Source organism: Gouania willdenowi, chromosome 21 (genome assembly GCF_900634775.1).
Source record: "Gouania willdenowi chromosome 21, fGouWil2.1, whole genome shotgun sequence".
In the NCBI taxonomy this organism is placed as follows: Eukaryota; Metazoa; Chordata; class Actinopteri; order Blenniiformes; family Gobiesocidae; genus Gouania; species Gouania willdenowi.
Genome location: NC_041064.1, coordinates 20,289,653 through 20,310,939, shown reverse-complemented (window position 1 = coordinate 20,310,939; position 21,287 = coordinate 20,289,653). Strand labels below are relative to the sequence as shown.

The 21,287-nt window shown below is 38.2% G+C and overlaps 1 protein-coding gene across 3 annotated transcripts in view; it reads left to right on the top strand.

Annotated features, from left to right (window-relative positions):
* Nucleotides 1-358: 358 nt before the first annotated feature.
* Nucleotides 359-21,287, top strand: part of sucla2 (succinate-CoA ligase ADP-forming subunit beta) — a 48,427-nt gene continuing 27,498 nt past the window's right edge. The window contains exons 1-11 of one of the 3 annotated variants that reach the window (XR_003672670.1): nt 359-503; nt 1,983-2,178; nt 3,302-3,401; nt 4,459-4,621; nt 10,286-10,414; nt 12,759-12,897; nt 14,394-14,555; nt 14,864-15,006; nt 15,368-15,488; nt 16,896-16,984; nt 19,013-19,542. Coding sequence is in view for 1 of the 3 variants with exons in the window: in XM_028436486.1 (XP_028292287.1) it covers nt 420-503; nt 1,983-2,178; nt 3,302-3,401; nt 4,459-4,621; nt 10,286-10,414; nt 12,759-12,897; nt 14,394-14,555; nt 14,864-15,006; nt 15,368-15,488; nt 16,896-16,984; nt 19,013-19,087 (1,401 nt within the window). In the remaining 2 variants the exon portion in view is untranslated. Of the gene's footprint in view, nt 504-1,982; nt 2,179-3,301; nt 3,402-4,458; nt 4,622-10,285; nt 10,415-12,758; nt 12,898-14,393; nt 14,556-14,863; nt 15,007-15,367; nt 15,489-16,895; nt 16,985-19,012; nt 20,651-21,287 lie in introns of those variants that run through there. The other 2 variants (XR_003672671.1, XM_028436486.1) reach the window with 2 other exon arrangements.

Here is a 21,287-nt window from a genome sequence, read left to right as displayed (position 1 = left end):
ATTGGCATGAGAAAAGAGGTTTACAGTACATTGACAAAGCAAGTGTGAGAACCATGTACACACGGAAATAATAATTGTTCTCTCTTTATCAGCTAGCTGCAGATGTATGCTAGCCTTTATTACAGTGCAAAAATTAAACCTCTTACTTTTCTATAGCAATGCCTACTTCCTGCGGCCACTGCACTAGTTTATATCAAAGCAAGTCGCAAAAATTATTGTTTTTTAATGAGTTAGGGTTGATGCATTCTCCCAGAAAATTGAGACATTGAAAATACGTAATTACTAATAACTGCTAGGGTCTAATTTTAACATTTGAAATGGAGAATCCGCTTTCTGCATGTCCTTGAAGGCACCATGGGAGAAACACGCGATCCAAGGACGCTGCGCATGCGCGAAACACTCCTGCTGTAGAGGGAGACATGGCGACGTCCCTGATTTGCGGCCGTTTGACGGCTAGCTTGTTAACTTCAGGGGCCAGAAACAGCATTAGCTCTGCTTCCAAGGTGAGTGCAGTCTTTAATTAAAGCCTACATCTTTGTCTTTCTGCACAAGTGTAAGTTACACATCATTGCTTCTCCTGAACACTGACATTTACCATAAACCCGTCGGGGTCAAATTTGACTTTAGCACATCTCCGTAGGGTCTCTGGGTGTTTTGGCTAAAATGCTAACTAGCGCTAGGCTAATGGTAACGTCACTGCAGCTCTAACAGCAGCGTTCACACACACATAATAGACTTAAGCTTCATTTTATGTTGTCCAAAAGTATCCTTAAGTGAGCTTATGCTGCATACTACAGGTCTAAACAGTAGGAGATCCTCCGTGACCTCCGCCGGTGGCTCAGCGCCATTGCATCTGCATGGCATTGGCTGAGTGGTGGGAAAGTTAATAGCATAAATCCGATCATTCCCACAGTTATTATAAGCAATCCGATCAGCCCCGCAGAGCTCACACTGTAGAAACTGACCGTCTGTACAAACACAGCAGGTCTAAACCCAAAACATCAGATAACCAGACTCGATTGCACACATTCACCTGATAATAACAGTTTATTGTCATACACTGATTTAAATCCAGAGATTCTCACTTTGCTTGAATGTAAACTGGTTAGGGCCTAGTTTGGATTTGTTTGGTAACTTTTAGGTGGAGAGAAAAACATTTTATCTTTATGTTTTAGAATAGAATGTATGAGTTTAGCAACCTGTTCTAAGATGTTGAATTTGGCATTTAAAAATGTCAGTATTCTTATATTTTTCAGCAGGCCCGAAAAGTAACTATTTTACTCATATGTTTTTCTTTTATTTAAAATTCATTTTTCTACCATCATCAACCATTTCTGCTGAGTTATAGGTCCATTATTTATTTTTCTCTAGTGTTTGTATATGTGTTCAAATTGCATTTGTTTTGGCTTGGGCTGACTGCTTATACTTAGTTGGAGGGGCACATATGAAATGTCTGGTAAAGATGTCCTTTTAAGTATTTTAAAGTTCTACCCCCCATCACACTCGCCCATCTTCATCTACACAGTAATTCCAGCAAGTTCATTTCGCCTTCTTTTTTGAAAATATACAAGGTTTTATTTATTCAGACAACCTTTAAGACTTTTTTTTCCAGGAAATTTCATCTCTTGACATGTTTCGACTGCCAACTGCCAGTTTTCCTCAGAGGTGATGTATCCCTATAAGTTCTTTAATAAGTAAAGCATCTACTGATGGCATTCATGTGTCCTTATGAGTTCTTTCAGGGTCTGATATTGCAGACTTTAGACTTTTTGGAAAAACAGAAGACTGACAGTTGGCAGTCGACTCGAAACATGTCAGGGGATCAAATTTCCTGAAAAAAAAGTTCTCTGAATAAACGAAACCCTAACATATTATTTAATCTACACAGCTTCTACAAGACTAAAAACACAACACAGCACGTCAACACTTTTCTCCTGTCAGATTTTCAGCCCCTTCATTGCACTGTTGTCCCTGTCCTGCAGGTTCTTGGTGGTTCTTCTGGATTGTTCGGAGGTCATGTGCCTCATCTACAGCCCCCCCACCTTCAGCAGCAGCAGAGGAACCTTTCTCTACATGAATACATGAGCATTGGTCTGCTGAAAGAGGCTGGTATCTCCGTGCCTGAAGGCATGGTGGCCAGCTCTTCAGACGAGGCCTACTCTGTGGCTAAACAGATTGGTAAACAACACACAGTCTCTAAACCAAACAAAATTACATTTTCATGTTATTTCCTCATGTGGCTGATACCCTAAAAAATAGAATTCCCTTTTCAGCATGCTGCAGTGGAGCTACTATTATATTTATAAACAAAATGAGTGGTGAAAAAAAGAAGTTGGACATCTTGTCTTTATGGAAAGAATATAATTAGCTAAACTTGGCAGATTTTTGTTGTCGTCTCTGATTGGTTTTGCTAAGATGCAGCAATAGAGCAGGAAAATGTACAGCTAAGACTTCATGGTGCATTTGGATGATTAATAGTAATTTATGCCTTATTGATGCCCAACAATCTGTTATTATAGCGGAAAGAAAACAAATCCTTCCCGCTATTGTTAAAGGCTGATTAAAAAATAAAACTAATCCTTCACTCAGCAGTAACAGTTGTAATGAGACACCAGCTTAGTGTATCTGCCAGTGCAGCCTGTTGCTACACATTAATACATGTACGAAATCTATTCCAAGTCTGCTAGAAAAAAATAACTAAACGGTCAAACTTCAGACTCAGAGGCATTTTGTCATAGTTCTAGTGTTGGTGACTTTTTTATGCTAAAGATAAAGCTTTGAAGTTTTATAAAATGTAACTTTTTCATCTCGTAGGTTTTGTCTTGTTTGTTGAGCTTCAAACTTAAGGGACCTCAATATCACTGAGCTTTTTTCTATTGATATTTTGACCTTTTTGAGAATGTCTGTGGATAAGTAGCTTGCACTCGCACATACACACACTCACACTCGCACACAGTTGTTCTAAACATAGTCTCCTCCTGCTTCAGTGATATCATTTTACGCTCAACATAGCCTGCTTCAACACACACATATATTACTGGCTATTTAGTCGTAAATCCAGTGTGTGAATGTTGTGCAACAGCAACAACAGTACAACCTGCCCAGCTGAGGTCGCCTAAGGTGGATTTTATTATGGTTAGTGTTTATCTGTCACCTTTTGCATATTAGTTTAAATCATTAACTGTGAAGTAGGAAGTTTAGATCTTAAAAGCAGACAATTTACCTGAAGGAGTTTGTAATGGCTTCAACTACTGAATAGTTTGAGCTCTAATCAACTGACTGATGTCCATATGTCCGTCAGGCTCAAAGGACCTGGTGGTGAAAGCTCAGGTACTGGCTGGAGGAAGAGGCAAGGGGACGTTTGAGGGTGGACTGAAGGGCGGGGTCAGGATTGTTTACTCGTGAGTATTGAAACACAACTCTGTCAAACGACTGTTCACACATTCATGAACTGCGTCCTTTTTTCAGACGCATTGTAAGCTGTTTTATTAGAATTTAAAAATATTTAGCTGTCTGCTTTGCTGCCATCTGGTCCAGTCTAGGTTCTCATAGGATGAGTTTTTATCATCTCCTGAATTCTTTACCTCTGTCTTAGCCAGGTTTATTACCTGATAGCCACACCTCCCTTAGGCTCTCATATGTTCCTTGTTAGTGCTTTCTCACGCACTCCTCACTTCTGAGGCCAACATGTTGCATCTTGTTTTGTGGTTGCTGATGTCATCCTCACTATGTATCAACTACCTGTTAATGAGTCACCAGCAATTGATTGATTCAAGTCTCATCCTGTCTATTCTTCTGATTTTCTAAATTGGAAACCACATAAATGCTCTTAAACTATAATTTGACGACTATCAATATTCATATTTCTGACAAGCCTTTTGATGGTTTATATACTAAGTTTGTCAGCATCCACTGTCACTTTACTGTACATCTCAAATCTTTTATTTACAACAATGATATATAGAACAGGCGCAAAAGCGATCTTGCCAAAAATCGAACATACAGTCAGTGTTTGATGAGCTGTGAAAATCTATATTGGTCTGTCAGCGTCACCTATGCAGGTGACAGACACTGTTTCCTAAAAAGAAAAAGAACATCTCACCTGTTAATGCTCTTGTTTCCTTGAGTTACGGTAAACAGTCTCCGTGCTTTTTATTTTTAAAGCTGAAAGTGTTTTTTTTTATGTTTATCCGCTAATTTTTTAATTGGATACCTTTAAAGTTCACTGAATAAGGTTATCGAAAATGAGAGATGCTACTTCACTCTCAATAAATAGTGCAAGCACCCCGACGCTTGGGAATTTGTAGTTTGGAAATAAAAGTTAAAATAATGATGAAATTATACAATTGAAAAAAATATTTTTAAAATTAGGTTTAGAAAAACAAAGACTGTTTTGTAAATTGAAAGTTTTCCCAGCTGAACCACTCTGTAATTGTTCTCCTTCCACTGTGTCTTCAGTCCAGAGGAAGTCAGAGACATTTCTTCCCAGATGATTGGTCGAAAGCTTTACACAAAGCAGACTGGGGAGGCAGGTCGAATCTGCAACCAGGTGTTCATCTGTGAGCGCAGGTACCCTCGCAGGGAGTACTACTTCGCTATCACCATGGAGAGGGCCTTCCAGGTGAGGCCATACACTCGCCAAAGGCAGAGGTGAAGGAGAAACTTCATTTCATTTTATTGAGAGTAGAGACGCAGTGAACATTCGGCCAAATATTGCGAAAAAAGCCACATTCAGCCTTCGGTGGAGTGAGCAAGGCCGAATAGTAGCGTGTGATGCAATCAAACAACGTGCAGTGATTTTGAGTCAGAAAAGTGTGTGCGTGTTGCTGCAGAACCAGAGCAGCAACAATAGCAGCTCCTCCTTTCTGCACAAACACAGCCAAACTCTCTCCTTACTGCTCTCCGTCATCCGTCACCGCATTAAAAGTTGGAAGCCGTCCAATTCCACAACCGGGTCCGTTGTTCGCGCTGTTAGCCATGAATCTATAAACATCCCCTTCGTTTCCTCCTCAGTTCACAAGCGATGTCGGGTCTCGCTGCATAGGCTGGTGTAGCATTAGCATGGAGTGCTAACAGCTGATGTGTGTGAACAATGGCCGTGGCTCCAAGCAGTGACTCCCAACACGATCAGCAGCAGAAAAAGTAGTGCAGTTTGGGCGTCCAGTAGTGCAGTTTGCATTTACATACAGTATTTGGCAATAAAGTACAATATATATTCTATATAGTTAACCGCTGTGTTGTTTTAGCTGTTGGATAGGGAGGAGCTCACGTTTTGCCAACGTGGGCAAAATCCAACTCGCATGTTTAAAGCTGACTTTTTACAAAATGTGGAATAACAAGAGAGGGCGGAAACAGAACTTTTTCAACTTTGTCCCTCTGAATGAGGCTAAAAGGATGTATATCACTGTAGCAAAACCTTTTTTTTTGGAATGCATGATTTGTTGTGCTTTTTTTTTTTGAAAAGCGAAGGCGACTGAAATATTTAAAAAACGTCAGAATATTCAATAAACATTTACTGTCTTTAAAAAACATGTCTAAAAATTTATTCGAGGCTATTTATGTACTATTAATAAAAAATAGTGAAAAACTTAACCGCATTCGATATTCGGCCAAGCGTTTATATTTTATTCGGTCACAAATTCGGTGCATCACTAACTGAGAGCCCCAATAGCTCCTGATTTATTGCAGGAGCTATTTTTCCTGGGGTCTCCTACACACACACACGCACACACACACACACACACACACACTGTAGAAGCTCAATGTTAAACCAAATAAAAACGTATCACATAAAACCAAAAGAACTGTCAGTAGTTATGGAGAGTCGACCCAAAACCTAAAAGTAAAGCAACATTATCATTTTTCATCATTGTCACCAACTGACAAAATGAAATTAACAATTCATTACGGTACTTAAACAAAAATAAAACAAACATTAACAGTAATCACAAAACATTTGGAGTTTTGTATAAAGCTAAAATCACACTTGAGCACAAATCTCAACATGACAACTCGATTTTATAGTCATTGCTCTCACACAGGGCTGCAACCAACAATCATTAATTGTGTGCAACATGAACGTAAATATGGATCAAACTTGCTTATCACATAGTTCGTGTATTAATCAGAATTAATTCTTGTATAAACTAAAACACTTTTAACTTCATTTGAAAACATCTTTTGTTCTCTGACAACAAAAATCCAGGTAAAGCATTCCAGGCAACCATGGCTCTGTAACAAACAGCTCGCTGCATTTGATCAGGGTGGAGCTCACCTTGTTTCACTGGTCTGACGTGTTTGATAACTATGACCATCTATCTAATAAATGTTATTAGGAAGTACTTTGATCTACATTTGACCGTTAACCATGCCAAACTATTATGTATTGTTCTCACAGTGGTTCTATATAGGCCACCTAAAACAATTCGTGCTGCTTTTTTTTGAGCTACTTGTAACTTCTGTAGATTATTTTCACGTGTTTGACCAAATAACTGATGCACAATCTAAGTAGAAAAGTACAAGTGATTGAACTAGTTGTTTGCTTTTGATCTGCTGCTTTGTTTTTATGTTACTTTGTAGCTGAACTGTGATGTCACAGAGGAAAAACATTTCTTATCTGACATAGCCTTATGTTTCATATTGTAATTTAAATCAGTTTATCTTACCTCAAATATAATATACCCACTTTAGTCAGGCTCTACTTGTGTTTGTCACGACATATTGTGTTTTTAAAAAAAAAAATGTAATCAATGTCATCGCTGTAATTAATGTTCAGTTCTTAATTATTTATCTTCTCCTTTCCTTCCTGAATTTCATTTAAGGAGGTCAGAAACTCCAAACTTTGTTCAGCCTTGACAGTAAAAGTCAGAGGAATTTACAAAACTTTGGGAATGCTTTGGAAACATACCTTCTGTCCTGAAAGTAGCTGAAGCAGGATTAATAGCATTGAACCAGCAGGTGGCAGCACTGTTCCAAAGTAAAGATGACAGCTGCTTTGAATTCAGTGGGGATTCAGAAAGTCATGCTGACTTTTTCCTGATTATATTTGTTAAAACACACAAAAACAAAGCAGAAAATACTTTAAAGAGTTTTCTCGCGAGCTAATCTCATTATTTTGAAATTATTTCAGCAAGTCAGTGACCAAATCCCACAAATATTTACAAATGCGACTGTTTCCTCTTATTTTCTTATTGAGTGTATATGTTATTTAACATGGGAAGATTAAACTGTTTCCCTAAGAAGATTTGAATGCAGATTTAAAAAAAAAAAAAGCCTACTTATGCAAATTCATGAGTAGGCGTGTCTGTAGACGTTATCCACACACTCTTGTTATTGTTTTCAGCCAAAAAACTGCACATTACAGTAAAACACATGGCTGTTTAAGTGGCTATTGTAATTGTGAGTCAGAAAAACACTTTCGTGAAGTTTACCTGGTACCTCTGCAAATTTTCAACTGGATTCACTGTAGCATTTTCTCACCCAATACATACAGTACTGTACAGGGTTCTTCTTCCATCTACTCTGGAATACTACAGTGCATAGAGGTACCTGGGAGGCTGTAGAGCAAGAATGTGGTGGAGTTTGCTGAAAAAATTTAGATTTTCAATGAGTTTTTGGCTTCTGATAACTTTACCGCAATACATGATGTAACGACAGGCACTAATACTGAACAGCCTGATGAAGCGCCGTTTTACCAGTGCGTGGGCTGCAGAGACCATCCAGGAATCGCTTATTTCCTCATTCTGGGATTTGGCTGGCTCATGGAGGACCAGTTTATAGATGTTTTTCATATTATGGGACCTTTAATACAATTTAATGTGTTGGGTGGTTTTAAAGTTTATCCAAAAGGATTTAGTGAAGTTTAAATAACCAGTGTAATTTTCTTTACAAAATGATTTTGTTTGGACGCCCATTTGTCTTGAAAGTTTGCTTCTTTGTACAACTTTCCTTACTTCACACATGCATGTCTGAGTGTCCTCGCCTTTGCACGGGAACCAAACCGTCCCTTGGGTGTCAAGATTTAAATCTTGCTGGGACAAACCATCTGCTGCTCGAGAGTGGGATTATTAATGAACAGATGTTTTGTTGATTAATAATACTTAGTATTCAAGGTGGGAATCAAACTTTTTCTCTGCTTAAATTAGAAAAAAAGTTGTTAGTTTTTTTACTTTGAATATATGATATGATCACTGTCAGAGATATTTTTATACATCGTGACGCATTTTTAATGTGAGTCACCAGAGTGAAAGCTAATATTTAACAGGGTTTGTTTCCTAATAGGATTTTTGGAGTCAGTTTTTTGGAGTCAATTTCCAAATGCTGCTGTGCTCATAAATCTTCCATGCTCAGAATAGCTGCCAGCTCACGTCTCACATTCATTGATTCTATAGCTCAGGTGATCAGTCTTTTGTCAGGTGCTTCAATGCCATTAAATTAAATGTCAGCCAAAGTGATTGTTGAATTGATGTTTTGAATTGTTTTGTGAGGATGCTTGGAAGTATTTTAGTTTTTTGTTATCTGAGTTCAAAGAAGGAAAAAGCAGCAAGGTATGTGCAGCCTGAGGACTTATTTTCATATAATAATTGCTTTGCAGTTATTATATGAAAATTAATTGTTATATAATTTCAGGAAAATTTAGTTCTTTGAACAATTTCAGATTTAATTTCGCTGTAGTCAGTGTGTGAACTATACCGAGGCTGTCGAGGGGGCTCACTTATATGGGGGGCGCACTCCGCTCATGCCTCAGAGGGGTGCGAGGAAGTCCCACGCCTGTCAAGCATAAACCAGGCTTTGCAAAGCACATCTATTATTACACGCCTGTACGTCTGCTTGCCTTATGTCAGCACATGTACGCACTTATCACATCCAACCTCCACACACGCATCAAAACTTAATCAAATCAAAACCAAAACATGTCAGCCTGTCTACAAGGGATCAAGTCCACATCAACATGTGCAAAACAACCTCTGAAACACTATAACGCCAATCAACAAACCAAACAATGACAAAACACACACAAACATCATAATGGAAAAAATTTGAAAAAATCGGCCAAGCTGTGTAACACTAATGTAATGTAATAATGTCAGCAATCATGATAAAAAATTTGCAGCATTTAATGCAATAACCCACAACACAGTGCTTGCAATTAATAATACAGGTTATAGGCCAAAAGATTAGCGCTTACCTTAAAACAGAAGCGACCACACAGGCCTGGGATTAGCTACCTTTGCTGTTGGTCCAGAAGCCCATGATGTGGACAGCGATGACCTGATTTAAACCAGGATGTGATGAAGGGTGTTGGGTCGAATCTCTCTAACGGGGGTCCATTAAGATCCACAAAAAGGAGCGATGAGAGGCTGTTTTCGCCCAGTCTATTGCGGGTTTTGCTGCAGTGGCATTGACGGCAGAAAACCCCCTCTCACACGCTGATGAGGTGGGGAGATATGTTCTGCTTGCGGTACAAAGCTTTTCCAGGTGCCTGGTGGTTTATTTTGCAACTTTCAGTCGCGGAACTCATCCAGTGCCTCTCTAGCTGACTCACTGAGTTTTTTAGCAAGTGTCCGTACTTGGCCAGAGGTGCTTATTCAGTGGTTTTAACATGTGGACAAGGTCTGATTTCGGCATTCGCCTTTTAAGGCCGTCAATCACAGACTGCTCAAGCGCAAATGGTCCAGCGTGGTCCTTCTTTTTTAATTTCCGATGTCTGACTTAAAGTGACGTTCAAGGCATAACGCCCCTACACTTCGAGGATGAGGACAAGAACTGCATGCAGGCCTGCTTCTTTTTTTAAATTAAATAGTGATGTGCAAATCATACATTAAAAATAGCCTAATTCCACACATGATCCATGATTATGATAATACAAAAAAAAATTATAAGATAAAGGAAATGCATAGGAAAACAGCATTTTGCCCCCCCCCCCCCCCCAAAAAAAAAATTTCCATGGGAAATTTGCGATCCTCCAAATATTGTGGAGTTTCATTGAATACTGTATGTGTATTTAGATAACTGGGATATCTGAGCTGATTTATTGATTTATTTCATAATTTGGACAATAATAAATGTTTTTACCTTTCTCCTGCGGGCCGAATATGATGGTCGAGTTTGACACTTGAGGTCCATCTAAACACACTTTTGTTTTGTTTGATGCACGAAAAACCAAGCAATGTGCAGATGTATTACAACGTTTATTAGCAGTGAAACCCTCTGACCGGACCAGGTGCTGTTCAGGTTTTTACAGAAGTTGAAGTTTTTCAAACTGTCTGGTACTTCCATCCCACAGGGGCCTGTCCTTATTGGCAGTTCACAGGGTGGCGTGAACATTGAAGATGTTGCTGCAGAAAACCCTGATGCCATTGTGAAGGAGCCAATCGACATTGTGGAGGGAATTAAGATGGAGCAAGCCATCAAGGTACGATCAATAAAAGCTGTAATGATTCACGGAAAAGGCTGGAGATGTTCCCACTATGATGTTTGAAAATAAAGATAAAGACCCATAGGGACTAGTCTTTCTCTGTTTGCGCTTAAGTAGACACAGCAAAGCTGAAACCACTAAGACCCTTATTTATTTCTCAGCATCAACTCTTATTTTTTACCAGGAAATGAAGTCATGATTGTTCCTTACAAATCAAAAGAAGTCGGTTAGAGTTGATTCCCCTCAATCGTCCCCTTGTAGTCACATGATAGATGTTTGATGGTTTCTGAAGATTTTTCTACCCCTCGGATGTAGACACTTAAACCATCAGTCATAAACCTTTTAAAAGCAACTTAAAGATTGGATGATGTTGATCCACAATTAAAAATCTCCTTCAAAGATGTTTATTTCAGTTGGTGGAAGTTCTTTTTCAGGAAGGTATTAATTTCAAACTCACTCTGTTGGATAGAATTGAGTGAAAGATAAATATTAGCTGTCTAGTGGTTGTTTACAAAGATGATTGCCTAAAGCTTTAATGGCAGCTTTTACCCAAAACCCTAATTTTCTAAAACTAATTTCAAAAAGCAGAAACGAAGCAACAAATAATCTGTTCTCTGAAGGTTTATTAAAAATCTTAGTCATATACTTATTTCACATTCACACCCTCATGGTCATGTGTCTGTTTGGACATATTTTTACTGGAGCTGTTTTCATTTTTAAATGCATACCAGGCCAGGGTGAACTTTTCCGATCATAACTCTTGGTTTTCTAACTTAAACTTGGTACAAAGACTCTAGCCATGACCAATGCTACCATAAACGCTCCTATCTCATGAGAAAAATGTGAATATGTACAAAGGTTTAGGTGTTTTTAAAATGGGCCAGAGGTGTGGTCAGGTTTATCTTCACTGTAGTGTAACTTAAGATCAACCTAAGACTTGTTTGTAATATGAAACTTTATGAAGAGGGTGTGTGGAAGCAGGAAAATTAGCTCCCAATTAAACAACCAATTTGATCTTTTTGGGTGGTTTTTCTATGTAACTGCTGCTAAAATATAAAATGTGACTTCATACATGCCCAAATGTTGCTCTATAAATGCTATACATTGTGCATGTTAAAGATAAGGTCTTGTTATTTTGTTGTTTTTAGAGAGTGATTATTTCTGAATCTCGGGCAAAGCTCCAAGCAAAAAATGGTTACATATTCAGAATTGAGTTAAAACCAGTTGGTATTTGTTCTTCATGATTCCAGCACTAAAATACACAGTGAGTGCTGTGGAGAGAAAAGTTTATGGTATAATGAGCATGTGTAAAAAGGTCACATCCTTACAAACATTAGGTGATATTAGCTGCTGAGATTATTTCAGACAGTGCACTGACCTGTAGAAGAGCTGGCCTCATGCCAATGACGTGACCTTTGAGGAAATTTATGGAGTTCATTTTGCAAATGTGGAATGAGCAGAATTTAAAACATTTGGAAAATCATCATCTGAAGTTAAGATTGAGGAGACAAGAAAGCTGCCTTGTCTTTTAATTATGACAATATCTATATATCATCAGGGTTGGGGTCATTTACATTTTTAGTTACAATTACGTTTTCAATTACCCATGTTTATTTACAGTTCAATTACGATTACAGTGACCATTCTCAATTACTGAGCCTGAAATAAATAGCCTAATAAAAGTTAACTTTCCTCGTGTTAGCGTTCTGTTATCTTCTCTCTTGATAACGGGTCCTAAATCGGCTGTAAATTACAAAAAAAATATCTATCATCTAATTTTGTTGCTATTTATTATTTACCTTGTTAGGCTTCCTAATCAATGAGAATATAGGTTTAAATATTTTAGATTTATTATGTTTTTAAATGGTAAAATGTGGGAAAGCTTGACATGAAACATATTTTAATAATTAACCTCGTATGTGTAGAACTGTAACATGGTTCCCCAGTTTTGCATTAAATTATAATTGACAATTTTATTAGAATTTTCATGGCAATTACAATTACAAAGTCGATTATCTGAACTTAATTACAATTTAATTGCGATTTCGGCAGCAACAGATTTTTTAAATTACAATGATAAATTACACCAACCTTGATATTCATCCCAAGTCATTTACAGTTTTTTTTATTTTATTTGGATGTAATAAAGAAACAGAATTCTCCACAGAAAAAGAGGGTTTTTTGGCGGGGTGCATTTCTCAGGTTCCCTCTCAATAATCCTCTCCTTAGTCGCTATTGTTTTTGTCGTTGGTATCCATGTGCAGCACCTGAACTGGCCATCTGTTTGTGCAGATGTTCAGTAATGGCGTTCATGAGTGATGACACGTTTTTGTGGCCACAGGTCGCTCAGAAGATGGGCTTCCCGCCAGCGTTGGTGAACGAGGCGGCAGAGAACATGATTAAACTGTACAACTTGTTCATCAAGTACGACGCCTCCATGGTGGAGATCAACCCAATGGTGGAGGACTCATCTGGCATCGGTACGGCACATCTGCACTCTGACACATCTGTAATTATGATCTGATCTAGTAGTAGACATTTGATTGTGCTTTACCATTAAACCGCAGGGCTACATAACCTATTGTTTCTTGTTTTACATTTTTTTTTTATCATGCTTTTATATTCAGTTTCAAACAAGAGTATTGACAAGTATTGTGTAACTTTTGCATGTCTCTGCAATGAGAACAGATTGTTTTCGTCTAAAAACACAATTAACCTGTCACTGTTGGGTCAGATTTTTACACAAAAATAATTATTTTCTCTTGTCATAAAATAAATAAATGCACAGTCTTCTTCATTTTCACCTGTCAGCGCTGGGTTATACATCAGTTTTTATAAAGTGAATAAAACAACATGACATACTGCATGATGCTACAGTTCAAGTAGAAGTAGGGCTGTTAAAGATACTTTCAGGACGGCCCAGTTCTTGTTTGATCTTGGATTTGGTTCCAGAGTCTCTGAACTTTAGTGTGTTCTCTGTGACATGGACTACATTCACATCAGTTCATTTGGAACCAAAATCGAGACCAATTACTTGGTTTGCTCAAAAGGACCACAGCAAACCTTTCCTCAGTGTTTGTCTCCAGCTCTTGTCTCTCCATCTCTCTGTCTTCATAACCCCCGTTACCGACTGCTCGATGGAGGTCGCAGCATATCAAGAACACCTCAACAGATCACAATTTAAATTGATATAATAAAATAAAAACTATACTGGTAATTACATTTTTAATTAAATTCCTCCTGGTTTGTCAGCCTTTTATCCACTTCCTCTTCCCTCACTAACTGATTGCTGATTTCATTCAGGTGTTCACTTGAAGGAGAAAAAAAGCCATCTTTTTGTTCTGAACAGATATCTAGTTTTTTACGGAATCCAAAACATTTAATCAATCAATGAATTAATGTTTATTTATAAAAGTGCTTTTCATGCAAAGAGATACAGCTCAAAGTGCTTTTACATAGTTTAAACCCACCACATACAAACCCCGTCCACCACACACAGAGGGCCCCCTCCGAGGAAACACTGGGATAGTAATCCTAAACAACATAAAAGATAACAATCCTAAAACTATAAATACAACAAAAGGTAACAATAAAAACATGAAAGATAACAATCCTAAAATGAATAAATAATTAGTTAAAAGTTTTAGTTTTACACTACTTTTTGCTGTGATTTTATGGGTAGGTCAGATAGTTTCCCTGTGTCACCTGGTAAGATGTCACAATATTTCAAGTGATGCTGGCTTTATTATTGGTACCTATCAATCATAAATTGCTGCAAAATTCCGTAAAGATGATTGCATTGGTCTAATAAATTTTGCAATCGCAAGATCAAAGCCTTACAGAAATATAGAATAAGTTTGATCGTATCTTTTATGAAATGCGTGTCTTTAAAGAATGAAACATGGGCTATTGGAATCGTTTGCTAATCATATCCTAGGAACACACTTCTCAAAGCTGTGCTGTTTCTTGCTAACAGTTATGTGCATGGATGCCAAGATCAACTTTGACTCCAATGCCGTGTATCGCCAGAAGAAGGTGTTCGACATGCAAGACTGGACCCAGGAAGACCCTCGGGACCGCCAAGCCGCCAAAGCTGACCTCAATTACATCGGCCTGGATGGGACCATCGGCTGTCTTGGTAGGTGCACAGAAAATGTCACGAGAAATCGTCTCATCCATAAAAAGATGTTGAGCTGCAATGTGACATTTAGTCAATTTATGAATGGCTTTTCAAAATGACCAATAGTTGGTGGTTTGAAAGCACAACATACATAATTTGAGTGTGTTTGTTGTTTTCACTTAACTGAATAATTCTTTGGTGTTTTTTTTTTTTTTTTTTAATGTGAATTTATTTTAAGAAAACATTTTTCAGATTAATTAGATTAAGAATAATGTTATCATTCACTCAGACAGTCTGAACTCACAAGCGGATGTTGTCTTTTCCAGTAAATGGTGCAGGTCTGGCTATGGCCACCATGGACATTATTAAACTTCACGGTGGGACACCAGCCAATTTCCTGGATGTTGGAGGAGGAGCCACAGCTCATCAAGTGACCGAGGCCTTTAAACTCATTACTTCAGACAGAAAGGTAGGCAGACCATGGCGATTAAAAGTGACTCATCAAAAACACCTGTGTTCAAGTTACTCTGGTTGAGAAAATTTCAATTGTGTACCTTTTCACCACATTGATTTTAACCTAACTTAACAATGCAAGCATGTAGAGAACATGCAAACTCATTACAAAAAGGTCTCAAAAACATTTATTGTTCCTAAAAAGTTGCACAGGAAGAAAATAACCTTAGACTCTTTAAATGATGCAGCACTTTCTCATATACATTACGTCTTACTAGGATTGCTCTAACTTTGATTCCTGTTTTTAGGCCCAGCGTCTTAAGTTTTACATCTGTGTATAAACTTGAATCGTTTGTGTCACTTTGTGTGTTACTCAGGTTCAAGCCATCCTGGTCAACATCTTTGGAGGCATCATGAGGTGTGATGTCATTGCCCAGGGCATCATCATGGCCGTGAGAGATCTGGACCTCAAAATCCCCATCGTAGTACGGTTACAAGGTACAACAGACAGTCAACCAGTGAGATGCTGGCTGCCCACACACTGCTACACTAAATGTCAACCTAATATCCTCAATAAAAACATAACCAATCTGATTTATTGAATCAGAATTTGTCTAATACTGTGAACAATTTTAGGTCATGATTTTACCTCTACCAGCCAAAATCTGTTATTTTTCTTCTGCTTTTTGGTTAGATTGACAGAAGAGCACTGACATTTATTGTAGCAAGTAGGAGCCAAAAGTATGGGATGAAGAATGACAATTACACAAACTTAGAGAAAAAAACATGTTTAAAAAAGTCTTACAAACGTTACCAGGTGTGGGAAACTTGTGGCCCAGGGACCAATTGATGCTCTTGATGTAATTTTGTGCCCCCAAAGTAAATGCACAAAATAAATCCAATAACACATAAAATGGCAGAAAAATACACAAAATGATACCACAAATACATAAAACTAAAATATACAACAGTAAAAGAAAAATAATATAAAATGATATACAATATACATGATTTCTACACTGTAAGAGCTTTATCTTTAACATGTATTATATGAAATATTCTAATTATTTAATTACATGCATATAAATCGTTATATTCAGTCTGTTAACCTTTTTTTGTCTTGGTGTCTTTACAGATTTCTCTCCTTGCTCTTTTCATTTCATTGAGCACATAAAAAGAATAAATCATGGAATTTTCTTCCCAGAAGAAGAAGATTGCTGAAATTTCTTGGTTTACCTCAAAATTCCTTTAATTTTCATGTGAGAAAATCTGGACCGATTCCCCTAGGATTACGTTCACTGACATTTAATTTGTTTTTTGTTGCAATTTTAAGACTTCCGCTTTCACTGAACTGACTTTTAGTTTTAAAATTGGCTTTCAATACGTTTTAAGCAGCTGAGTTACTTTTCTTATTCTATTTTCTTCATATGGTTTGACCTTTAGGCTCTTCAGTGAATTAACTCATTTTGCTCAGCTTGGTGAAAATTCTCCGCATGGAAGCAGATGTCGATGGTAGCACATCACTGATTTACCATCAGTGTTCGCCCATGTGCGAAAGGAACACAGATGTTTCCCTCTCACATTGATTCTCAAGATTTTATTTAGCAGATACTAGCAAGTGGAAGCACTATTTCCTCAAAGATCAACTAAAGTTGACAGTTTTACTTTGTTCTTTATCTGTAATCCTCACAGTGAAGGATCGATTGAGCCTTTTCATATATATTTCATATTTTAAAACAAACTTGGTAAGTAAAAACCTCCATCAACCTGTGCAATGACGATAAGCCTTCTTCCTTAAACTAATTAATGTGAGGTACCACAAAGCTGTACTGTTAGCTGCAGGCTGAAAGCTAGTTTTGTACACAAACTGTTTATTTCCCTCTTTCTTCTATTTCTGTGTTTTAGGGACAAGAGTGGACGATGCCAAAGCTCTGATCGCTTCCAGTCCGCTCAAAATCCTGGCCTGTGATGACTTGGACGAAGCGGCCAAAATGGTAAAACGCCCAATTCATCTTTTTTCTTCATCTGTCTGCATTTTCATCTTTTTGATAAAACTCCATTAACTTAAAGAGTGGTATTCGAGAAAACTGGAGTTTTAAGGTTTTGTAGTGTATTTTACAGCTGGGTCATAACTGACCTTTTATCATGAGAAATGCTAGCAGAAAGTCAACACAAGAGGAGGTTAAGTTTTATGGGCTTATTTATTAAAGGTTTAGTAATTGTTATTTATTGTAACTGAAAAGGTAATTGTAATTTACTTTCAGGGGAAAAATAATAATTGTAATTGGGGGGCTAAGCCCGTGGGGCCTGGGAACATACGTGGTTCCCAGGACCAGCGGTGCTGGGAAACCTATTGTTTTTGTTCTGATTTTTATTATTATTTTTTATTTTTCCATTGGTAAAAGTGGTGCTGCAGGCTAAACCTGGGGTGGCCAATCCTGGTCCTCAAGAGCCACTATCCAGCATGTTTTAAATGATGAACTCATCATCAAGCTCTGCAGAAGCCTGATAACGATCCTGGTCATTTCAATCAGGTGTGTTGGAAGAGGGAAACATCTAAAACATGCTGAATAGTGGCTCTTGAGGACCAGGAATGGGCACCCCTTGACTAAACCGTGCAAGGTAGGGTGGTGCCATTTGGAGGGTTGATACAGACCCCTCAGCTTACCTCAGACGGAAAAACTCGCGTCTGCCAGCAGGTGGCGCTATAACCGAGGTCACTGCGTTTTGGCCTATAACTCCCACACACGTTGCACATTCATAAACCTCATATCCACAGATTCCCTGGATAGCACTGAATCACCTGGGCTAGGCCACGCCCATTTAAGCCGATAACTGTTGGCGTAAAGTCGCGAAAATTGGAAAACCTACTTTTTCGAACTCCTCCTTGGGGTTTTGTCCAATCAGCGTGAAACTTGGCACGTAGAGTCTTCAGTTGGACTTAATCGAAAGTTGAGTGAAGGCTTTTGTTCGGTCAAAATATGCGCAAATTATTAATAAGCAAACTTTTCTAGCTAGCTATAAAAACTCAAACCGGTACATATCTCAGTCAAAATAAATACTAACAGCACCACATCTGAGATCCTTGGTTGGCATGTGACTGTGGGGGTATGCGCCAAATTTTAATAATGTTGGCCATTAGGGGGCACTGCAAATATGGGAAATGTATAACTAAATGGCAAGACTGATTTTTATCAAATTTGGTTAGTGTATGACCTTGGGTCCTGAGGCCGTATCTCTAAGTTAATCGCGATTGGTCAAAGTGGGCGTGACTTATTACAACATAAACAACAAACATTTATTTCAGCTGAAGTATTATGTTGAAAGCTGTGAAATTTACAGGGTACATATGGGAGCGCACACAGACCACCCATACCAAAAAGTGCACCACTAGGTAGCGCTATAATGGGTGCAAACGCATTTTGGCCTGTAACTTTTACAATTTAAATCGCATCTTCACAAACTTTATATCGACGTGTTCCCTACATAGAGTTGCATCTTCTGACATAGGCCACACCCACTCCCACAGCATATAGCTCTTTGGAAGTCACTACACATCAAAAACCTTAAGCTGTATCTGCACCAAACTTTGCACATACAATCTCCAGACTTGCTTGATCGCCCTAAGCCTGTCATCCTTTGTGACTTACTTCCATGGGCTCCATGTCACGCCAGAAGGCTTGGCCCCCTTTTATAACTGCTTGCAGTTCAAGTTTTAATTGTAATTGGAAAAAATGCTGGTCACCGTAATCATAATTGAGTTATAATTGAACATGGATAATTGAAGACGTAATTAAAAAAAATAATTTACCCCATCCCTGAGTCCAATACAATGAATTGAAAGCAGTGTTTTGTAATCTAGAGGTAAGTGCACCACATAGAATTTTTTATTGTCTCATTGTCTTAAAGGCAAAAGGAACAGTTTTTACGGTGCATATAAAACTGCTTTAACGCAAACGAGGTTTTCCTCATTAAATGTGAATAACAAGCATCATAACAGTGTTCCTCTTGTCTGCTCACAGGTTGTAAAGCTTTCTGAAATAGTCTCTCTGGCAAAGGAAGCTCAAGTGGATATCACCTTTCAGCTGCCCATCTAAGACTCATCATCATCATCTCACCCTGCCTCTGGAACCCCTGGAGAGTCACGACCACTCCCTGCGAACAACACCACAAAGACTGTGGCACGATGGCACAACTGAGCAGGTTTCACTGTGAGAGCAGCTCTTTCTTTTATCTCCCACTCCGTGTCAGATGTACGCTGACTTTGCACTCAAGTCAATACGCACAAACACACACCATTTGATTCTACTCCGTCTGCAATAAGAAGCTTGTGGTGTTTTTCTCTGTTTACCATAATATGTGCTGGGAATACAACTTTGACCCAAAAACTAAGCATTGTTTGTTTCAGGTTTAAATGACACTTTCATCCGCTTGGTTTTGCAGTGTTATAGAGAATAACAGTGAGGCAGAAGTTGAAGCGGCTGCAGGAAAAGAACTCCCACTGGTTTCTTAAAAACCTTGAACTGGTGTGTCTGTGTCTGTGTGTGTGTGTGTGTGTGCGCCTTTAAAACCTAGTCTTTAAAAGGAAATGTTACTGAATAAAGAGTGAAATTGCTCCCTTCATGCAAGACTTTGTTCCAGTGCTTCCTATTATGTAGCGGTGTCGGCGTTAGAAATGGACCTCAATCTTACCTTATATAAACAATAAACAACTCGATTGAAATCGACCAATAGCGTTAGGGTTCACATATGGCTTCTGAGAAGATGTGATGTTTTTTACTAGGAGTGATTTCTGGGTACCTCCCACTGGCAGAAGTGTTACCAAACATAGATGTTTCCATTTATCCTTTTTTCTGGAGTGTTAAGGAAGGTAATCCAATTAATTTAAGTAGTTTTTCTCTTTAAACATGCAAACTCTATTTGGTTTGTGGGTCAGTTGTCCTCACATTTTTTTGCATTGACTTTCTATTGAAAATTCACAGAAAGAATTGCTGGGACTTAAGTGTTTTTCTCTCAAATTTTGCACTGATTTAGCATTAATTGCATCCTAAAAAATGGTTAAAATGTTGCGGTATGTAACTTTTAAAACTTAGGCTTCAATCATCGAGTGGAAATAATCTCAATGTGAGACAAAAGAGGCTGACTATTGATGCTCAAAAGTTGTTTTTTTCTATAAATCTAATGCAACCCTAAGGTCCAGCTTATCTCCATGTTCAGGCAGCATTATTGAAGCCTCGTGTTTGACTAAACTACTGCCATGTTTTCTCCTAGTTTTGGAAGGTAAAAGTTACATAAAACACACCGATGTTAGATGGAGAGACTTGGAATGTGTTATTTATTGTTAATGTCCTTCTGAGCGTCAGAATGAAACCTGACTTTCAGTTGGTGTTGCCATCGTGCCATAGTCAGTAGCCACTCTGATTTTCTTTACGCACAGTCTGAACTCATAGTGGGCTGATGATTCTACTGTTGTCTTCACTCCTTTTTTCCTCCTCCTTTCTCCAGGGTGACAGAAACAAGCTGATATTGTGAATTGTATGTTGTTTTATTTTATCTTGTAAATAACCAAACTGATGTTCTCGCCCTGTAAAATATTTATGCTCCTGACAGAGGAAGCTCAACAATGGAAGAAAGAAAATGAATAAATGCTGAGAACACTATCGCTTCTGCTGTTGCTACTTGTGTGAATGAAATCATTATGTCAAGACAAATACTGACAACACTGCAATAGAAAATAACCCGCATGGTTGATTTACGTCGGTTAGATAAGGTTGTTGTCGAATTCGGCCTTCAGTATGAATTTAGTAATTTGCTTAAAGCTGCTAGCCGGAGTTTCTGAGAGAACGTCTCGATGTCACGCCCTCAACAGCTCTACTTTCTCCTTTGCCAATCTACCAGAAGCTACGCCTCTACGTTTGCGCACAAGCTTTGTACCAAGATTTTTCTTTACTTTTTTAGTAGAAGTTTTATAAGTTGGAAAGTAACTGGAGTTTCGGACCACTCCTCCATGACGCTATGCTGCTCAGTGATTCCTGTTTGCTGTTGTGACAGTGCACATGCATTCACTTTGATTGACAGTGGCCTGTTCCAGGAAGTCAAAGCCTATTGACTGGGTGAAGTCTGCGCTTTCTTGCATTTGTATAGGGGTCTATAGGACGAAGGATACATATATATATGAATGACCACCGGCAGTAGACCATAGTAAAAGATAAGTTAGGTATTTTTTTGCATTTCAGAAGAATAATACATAAACATAGATTTCTCAGAAACTCCAGATATCAGCTTTAAGGAAGCATC